Source organism: Formica exsecta, unplaced genomic scaffold (genome assembly GCF_003651465.1).
Source record: "Formica exsecta isolate Colony F162 unplaced genomic scaffold, ASM365146v1 scaffold72, whole genome shotgun sequence".
Classification (NCBI taxonomy): domain Eukaryota; kingdom Metazoa; phylum Arthropoda; class Insecta; order Hymenoptera; family Formicidae; genus Formica; species Formica exsecta.
In genome coordinates, this window is record NW_021853485.1 from 6,860,794 (window position 1) to 6,869,570 (window position 8,777).

At 31.3% G+C, this 8,777-nt stretch overlaps 1 protein-coding gene across 2 annotated transcripts in view; it reads left to right on the forward strand.

The window, feature by feature from the left end:
- Positions 1-8,777, forward strand: part of LOC115243588 (diuretic hormone class 2) — a 20,461-nt gene that overhangs the window by 10,522 nt on the left and 1,162 nt on the right. For both annotated transcript variants that reach the window (XM_029820714.1, XM_029820715.1), the window contains exons 2-3: positions 7,680-7,771; positions 8,571-8,675. In XM_029820714.1, coding sequence (XP_029676574.1) covers positions 7,680-7,771; positions 8,571-8,675 — 197 coding nt within the window. The remainder of the gene's footprint in view (positions 1-7,679; positions 7,772-8,570; positions 8,676-8,777) is intronic.

Sequence of the window (8,777 nt, forward strand, 5' to 3'; positions counted from 1 at the left end):
ATAATATAATATAATACTAATATAAAATAAACATATTTAATTTTTATTCAGAAAAGCAGAAAAAAACACAGTTTTTTTACTTACATAAATTTCACAAATATACGATTCGAAAATGTTGAAAAATGTCTGAAAAAGCCTGTTTTACTTTGATATGATTTTTTATTGAATTTGTGTGATGAAATTTTATAGTCGCATATTGATATTGCGTAAGAGGCACACATGCTCGTTTATGCCGCGCAAAATTCTCAAAGCGACTGAAACCGCGAATAGACAACCACGATAACAATGACAGCAATGACGCGAGCGGCGGAAAAAAGGACTTTTCCGAAACAAAGGCGCTTCATCCGCGATACTAGCAAAACGAAGGATTAACGAAATTCCACCAGGTTGAAGAATTCCGCTGTTGCATGCGTGCATGAAATGCATTACGATCCCGGTGTTAACAAGCATCCCCGACATTTTTTTTAACTCTTTAATCTTTTAAGGAATTTTATCTCCTCTCATATGCTTTTAAATATTATATATATATTGTCATATTTTATATATAAAAAAATATTACACTTTTATAATTCAGTTTCTTATAAACAATAAGGATTTATATCTCTCATAGATACTTTTTGTATCACGCGCATTTTAGCTCTTTATCAGAATAATATTCTTTCCAATAGAGAAATGTAAATACCGCATAAAAGGTCGAAAATAACACGCGCACACTGAGAAGGTTAAAAGAAGATCTCTCCATACTACGTAAAATTTTTGAAATAATATTTGCGATTTGCTGGAGTGGAAAAACATTGCTGGGTTGTCGAACGTGCACTGAATCTTCAATTGTTCCTAAGTTTATTTGCTAAGTGAAGTATAAAGTCAAGCATTCTTAGGATTCATGTAACGTTACAAAATCGTAATTCGATCGGAAAGTTAATTGCATGGCTGGAAAGTTAGTTGCATATCAATATCTTGAATTGTAAAGTTTAGAAATATACTTTCGCGACAAAACTATATCAAAATTAAGTTCAGTGTAGCGCGTGTTATCATTAACAAATGTCACCAATAGATTATACTTTGTAAAAGTCCAATCTTGTAGATTGAAGTCATCCTAAGTGTCATCGGAAAGACGGAAGAGATAAATATAATACTTTTAATTACAACTGCAATTTTACTTGATTATCTCATTGACTTTTCCATTAAAGTCTAGCAAACTTTCAAAGTGAGATGAAGTAGTTAATGTTCTAAGCGGAAGCTAGAAAACGAATAGCACTTCATTTTGATTTTGCATAAACGAAAACGATGATGTTCTTTTCGTTTCTCTTGTCGCGGAATGAACATATTCTATTTTTGATATTGCTAATCGAATTTAAACCAGTTGTAAGTAATTGTCAATTGTAACATGAATCTCTTTATAATAATTGATCAATTATAAAAAATGGAAATATCACTTTTATCGTATATTCTAATAATAAGTGTTAAAAGTACGCTGCCATTAATTCGAATAGAAGATATAGTAATGGAAATGGACATTTACATCCAAATGTACTACGCATTTTTGAGCGAACATTTCTTGCAAAATCATGAACCTCTTTTTTAGCATGACTCAGAAAATTTGTATTTCGTACGAAAACGGCGAGAACGATAAAGATGATAGTTTCGCTTTGTACATACAAAATAGTGCTTTTATTCTGTGTATAGATGTTTTATTAATGTAAATGATGCTTTTTAGAAAAGCTGACTTATAATTTACAATAGTGGCTACTAGCTGTATACTGGTTCCGTATAGATAGTGTGATAAATTTATGAAATTTACATAATACACGTATAACGTGGGCAAAATAGCTGAGTATTATTGAAGCGATACTATTGCAATCCGGCAATAAATTATCGTTATCACATTATATGTGTTTATCGAATGCAATTGTTCAAAACATGCCAAACCGCATACATCTTGGAACGAATCCACGAGATTTTAACTGCAATCTAATAATATTGATTTTAAAAAACAAACAAAATATTAATCTTTTTGTTAAAATTCTCAAAGTTAAGAATATTCCGCGATACGAATTTTTAAAGAGTTCATATTTGTCGAAGAAATCCGGATAATTCCGCAATTTCTATTTCCTAAATCATATACGTTTCGTGAGTCGGAAAAGGCTGGAATTAAGGATATGCCAAAGTCAAAACTTTATTAACTACAATGATCCCATAAAATTGTAATAAGCCATAAACCGACTGGAATGATATCGAGACGTTACAGAACATTTCTCTAGTTTTTTTTTAGCTACACGAGATGACGTCTCCGGTCAGGCAAATAATCCCATAAAAGCGTCACTCGTTGCTCGTTCGCATAGTTGTATTGACCGTCGAGCTGCTCGTAAAAACGCGCTAAAACCGTTATTGGAGAAACACAGAGTATCTATCTAGCTTGGTTTCGCATCCATTCTTATAATCCGAAATTTTTGCACTGAGAATTCAATTTTGATATGAGATATATAAATGAGCATACGTATCACAGAATATGTATCATTTATCATGCGATAACACATATCGAGTATCCAAAAAATCCGGCTTGTATTTTAAATGATAGACTCTTTGATAAATTTTAAAAACTGATTTTTCCATAAAAGAATTAATACATATATTTAAAAAATATGTTTTAAAAAATATTGGCTTTAAAATGATTAAAGCTTTCATTACAATTAAGCTTAAAGGCATTTATTCAGCGTTGTTCCTCAAACGCGAGTATGCTAATGAATGAGATTTATTAAGTTGCTGTCGGATTTATCTTTGATTGAAGAAATGTAAACAAGAGTGTATGAATGCGTAATATGCATTATATATTTAAAAAGTGATATTATTTATTTATTAACAGTTAAACCAAATAATTGGTTTGTTAAGTTAATTTGCGTTTATATTGCTACATAATAATTATTTTTATGGTAGAAAATATTAATATACCGATAAAAGTATAATATGTTAACATTACTATAGATTACGTCTCTATTGGAAAACACGTAAGCAGCCTGAATCGATTTACAAGAATCGAGCTCGTTATACAACCATATTTCTTATTCTCTTTCCGATAAAAAAAAAAGCATATTTATAAATTATCCTATGAATTATTGCATTGGTAATTATAGAAAATTTTCTTCAATGATATTAGTCTATTTTTCTTTCATAGCCAGTTTTACGTTTAAATAAATATCATATAGAAAATGTTTATAACTTGTTAGCAGAGATAAAATAAAACATGGATTTTTTTTTATAGAGAGAGAACAACATTGTTTTACATAATAAAATAACATCGCTTTATGTAATCAAAAAAGAGCAATTATTCTGGGATGTTCTATATAAGACTATATTTACGTCGAGGGATGAGTTCCAATTGACACGGGTTTATCAAACAGTACAATCTCCTCATCATATTGTCTCGCGTAAATGCTCTTACAATTCAATTTTTGCAAGATTAACCATATCCGCTGTCAAAGATGGATATTGCGCGTCATACTATTGTTTAGCCAATCGTGTCTACATTTTATTTACGTATTCTTATACATATAATGAGTACAATATATCCGTTATACATGTGACATACCACCGTGATAACTACGAAATGCATATAAATGTATCTACAATGACGGTGAAGTTGCAACAGCGAACAATATATTGCAGAATCGGCTCGGTTGTATTAGTTGTCGCTTTATCGCGCGTATGGAAACATTTCATATGAAAAAGAGACGCGACTGACACATATCGGCGGGAAAGTTTTCGTCTCGAAATCATTGGTGTGATGCAACTTTTATATAATTTAATTTTAAACTAGACTGAATTATCGCGATAAAATTAAATAAATAATATAAAAAAATATGATAAATATAATTGTGAAATTTTTGTGCAAACGTGAAATATTTGGCAAGAGTAAAAATGTATATGATATCTGTAGATCTTATTTGATTTATGATAAAATTAATTCCACGCAATGAAGAATCTCAAAATAACTAGTGCAACGTTTTAACATCCACATGTTTGGCTAAAATTGTTTGCTTATCGCTCGGGATTCCATAAATATCGCACGGAGTAGCGTTCGCGATATGCGATCAGCGATCATTCGAATTTGCCCATGCGTGGCTCTTATCAGCTTGGATACATAAATTTTATAGGACTAGCATTCGCACAGTATCACGCACAATGTATAGATGATAAAAAGAGAGACTATTATCGTGATTGACTATCACCGACATTGTTCGAAAACCAATAGTCACGACAGTATGATTCAATCGATCTAGAAAGTAGTAGGATAATATTAATACAGAGTGAAAAAAATAATTTGTATAAAATGCAATTGCTTTATCATGGTACGTTTCGCCTAAAAAAACAAACGTTTAATAATAAAATCAACGTGAAACAACAAATTGAAAAATGAGATGAATAAATGGCGGTATAATTAACAGTTAATCGCGCAGGTACAATATCACATTTACGCGATTCTTTCTTTTCTTTTATTACTACTTTTTTTTATTTCAGAGATAATATTTTTTATCTTTTATGTCATAGTAAGACTATCGATTTCTCATCTTCAATTTTTACGCAGATGTAATAATACCGAATAGTATTATTATATAAATATAAGAAAGAAATTAATAAGAAAATAGAAAAATGCGAAAAGAATACTCAGATTTTGAATTTTCTTTAAGAAGAGTTTGATTTTAAGTTGGTCAAGAGAAACATCTGCAAATTTTATAATATTGTAAGATTAATGCGCGTCTTAATGGTAAGGTAATATTTTTTGGCAGACTGCAGATAGTACTATATTCCATAGAAGATAAAAGCTCTTTAGCACGAACGGAAACAAGAAAACGGCCGAGATCTCAAGAAAGATCGACACAACACGACTACAGTTTCCGGATCGAAACTCGATTATCGCGTTATTAGATTTGCCGTGGCACTACCGGGCACAATTATCGGGAACGTGTTTTCTAGGGAAATAAATTTTTATCGGACGTTAACGATATTAACCGCGCGCGCTATACTTAGCATGCCCTTACGTTGCCACGTAGCTTTTTTTTTAGATATGATTTGATTTATCCCACCCATCTCGTTCAGCGCGCGGTTACGCCTAAGTAAGCCGGGGACGATAAATACGACGAAATTACGCAGATTTATAGCTCACGACTTCTCTCGAACACAGTAAAGTGAAGACGACGGCGCCAGAGTCGTCTAATTCGCATTAATGGCTACTGAAGTAAATTAAATGCGAATTTTAAACATTCTTTTGGAACGTTAACTCTGTATAGGGTAAATTCTTGTTTTCTTTTTACTCTCAATATAATTTTTATAAAACTAAAATGCATGAAAATGATCTGTATAGGATAAATGTAGTAAAGAAATACTGTGCAAATAGAGAAATATACCGTATAATTTGGAATAAATAGATTGATTTTGTCTACAATAGCGCAGAGACAGAAAACAAGAGGGATCTCAACAAGAGAAATGCTTTCAGAAATTTCTCAAATGTAAAAATACACAATTTGCAAGAAATTCAGATTTAACAAAAATATAAGAATTTCTTCTTTATCAATTTTTTAACAAACATCTCGCAAAATAATAAAACGGTGCAAAACTATTCTTGCATTAATTACATATAATGTAATAATTTCGATTGATATGATCAAAAAGGAACAGAAATTCCATAATACTGAGCCATAAACGTGTCGTCTCATTCGCGGATGAAAATAAATACACATATATGAAATAACGGTCCGTGGCCATCAATTATTTCGAAAGGTGGATCCAATTATCCATCCATACTACGGATACTGTTCAAAGCGAGTTGTGATTATACCGCAATAAAATACTAATTGAAGAAACATCAACAAAAAAGGATAAAATAAGCGAAATGCAGATAAAAATAACAAAAAGATAAAATAAAATTTAACTATATATCATATAATATTTAAACACCGTTTTATTTAGAGATATATTTAGAGATTACAAATTGCACGAAATTAAGCGCTATTTGTAAAGATTATTTATAACTTTGCAAAATAAATTAATGATCTATTCTCTTTCTTTGCCGTTTCATATTATTTTAATAGAATAATGCAAAAAATTATTATAAATATTATTAGATATTTGACAGAATTACTAGTTGTTCTATTTAGGACCCATGCAACAATTTCAAATCCATTGCTAATACCGCTGTTACTTGAACGCGTTGTTTAACTGTAAAATGATTCTGCTTGTACATTACTGTCGTCAAATGGCAGGATGTTCTTCGTGGGTTGCGAGTTGAATAGTTTGTTAGCCGAGAACGCGCCAACTTTTCTCCATATATATCGGAGAGGCCATTGTTTCATCTTTCACGTCTTCAACTAGCCTCACGATCTCACCCCCTTTGTCTTATTTAGCGTTTCATCTAACGGCCAACTTCTGCGTCTTGGAGGATGCTTGATAAGAGCAATAGTTTCGGGAACAATACCCGCGTTGTTAGATTAAAATGTAGCTAAGTAAACGATGAAGAATTCAACCGCGTTTTCTTATAAAAACTCGGCAATTCAAATCTAGAAATTTGATTTCGAAAACATATGATTGAATTAACTTCAAGCTTATAAATAGATACTGTCTTTATTACGACAGTCCTTATGGTTTATGGAAGGGACCTAGGATCAATATGAAGCATATGTTACATATTTATGATTATAAAACAAACTATTTCGAAATGGCTGGAAAAGGGCTTGGTAAAAACACTGTTTCACGCACAATAGAATGGATTTAAGCTTTTAATCCTATCATAAAAATATCATACAAAATATTTGAAAATAACTACAACTCTGTTAATGGAACTGCAGTTGTCTCGAACAAAAGCTTTAAATGCGTATTTTTCAAGACACTGTTTTATTTACTATGCCTTTCGCAAGTTATCACAAACAACGCAATATTCGCAATTAGTCTTGCGCACTCGTAAACTGAAGTTGAAAATTTACTTGAGATTGAGAATTTCGCTCCGCCAAATTAGAATCTCACGGTGAAGATGAAATGCTTGCCCTGAGCACTTCGAGACAGCTATTTGGCACTCAATCCGTTGCTAGAATATGTGAGGTGATAGCAAGTTGCTCGTATAATCAAGAACGTTTCTCTCCTGGGGTTTACTGCTCTTTAATCCACGAACATATGTACGATGAAACATATATACGTTGAAATAGTGGCACATAATTCTCCATTAAACGATACAAGAGATAGTGGCCTAATAGTAGAACAATGAATATATTGCGAAATTATTATACGGGAAATACATATAAATATATTGATCTATATTCACATCCTAATCTTATTTAGCACCGTTTTTAACGCTAAATACGTTTGAGTTCTATTAGTTTAATATGGAAAGTGTATTTAATGTTAAATATTTAATGTTAAATCAAATGAGAGATATGAATAGTGTTCATATATGTATGTATAAATATAAGCTATAATCCTGTATAAATATAAGCTATAATCCTGAATACCTAGATTATACCTAGATTATACCTAGATTACTTTATAGAAAATCGCATAGTATATTAGCATATTATTCCATATTTATTCATCGTTCAAGCTTCTAATTACAAGAGATATTGTGATATGCAATCTTTATAAATATAAAATTAATTTTAAAAACTATAAGTATGTGTATGATTAATTTATTTTAGATGCAACCTAAGATGACCGTCTTGTGCACACTACTGGCGTTTGTAATGGTCGTCGCAGTTTCGAGTCTCACAGTCGATGCAATACCGCACAGGTAAAGTAAATCCCATTTTCTTACCAAAAATTAAATTATAAGAAGAAGCTCGAGAGAGGGACATACTATTAAGTACTATCAAAGTAAAGATAAATGAAACCATGTAGATATCAGAATCTATGTATCTGTTCGCGACAGATTTTCCTCTTTTTCTCTTTCAAATTCTTTTTAAAAAGAAATTTTATATTGTACAAGAAAATTAATTCAATTTAGTTGTTAATAAAAAAAAAATAAAAAATTAGTAAAATGACAGTAAAATTTTTAGCTACACGACAAGTTTAATTATCGCAACCTTTTTCGTTTAATACAAAAGGTCGTGATACGTAAAAATAATTTTTAAATATATTCATAGAATATCAAAAAATGCAAATCGCGCGATTGCTCCGAGCGCGTATTTACAATTAAACGAATATATTGAACAAGAATAGAAGTCCGCTTCAAACAGTTTAACCCAGTTCTGTTTGACAACATACTAGCCCATAGAAAGGAATCCCGGTAACTGAAAGTGACTTGCCGAATGACGTTTCATACAATCACGATGGATATAATTTTGAATTCCGTGTAGACATACCTATTAATACCCATTCTATATTATATTAGTCAGCTATCTTCTTACTGTTTAATTTATAATTTTCGAAGCGTTCTCTTGCGTATTTTACAACATCGCATTTTAGCTTTAAGTATCCGGCAAATTAAATTATATTCTTCGTACGTTTTTATGTCATGTAATGCTAAGTCTGTCACTGTACGTGATTTTCGCAATCGAAATTAATCGACCGATCCAATTTTACGCATGCAGCCATGAAAGTTACTGGGATCAGCAGGATGACATAGATCGAGACGAGTTTCTAGAGATACTCTCTCGTCTAAGTCGCACCGTTATGAACCGCCCCGAAATGGAAAAGTAAGATAACGTGTTGCAACGATCTTAAATGTTAGAATGCATGATCTATTTTATATATCTTGTGTGTGCCTAGCATGGAATATATATTTACATATATATATA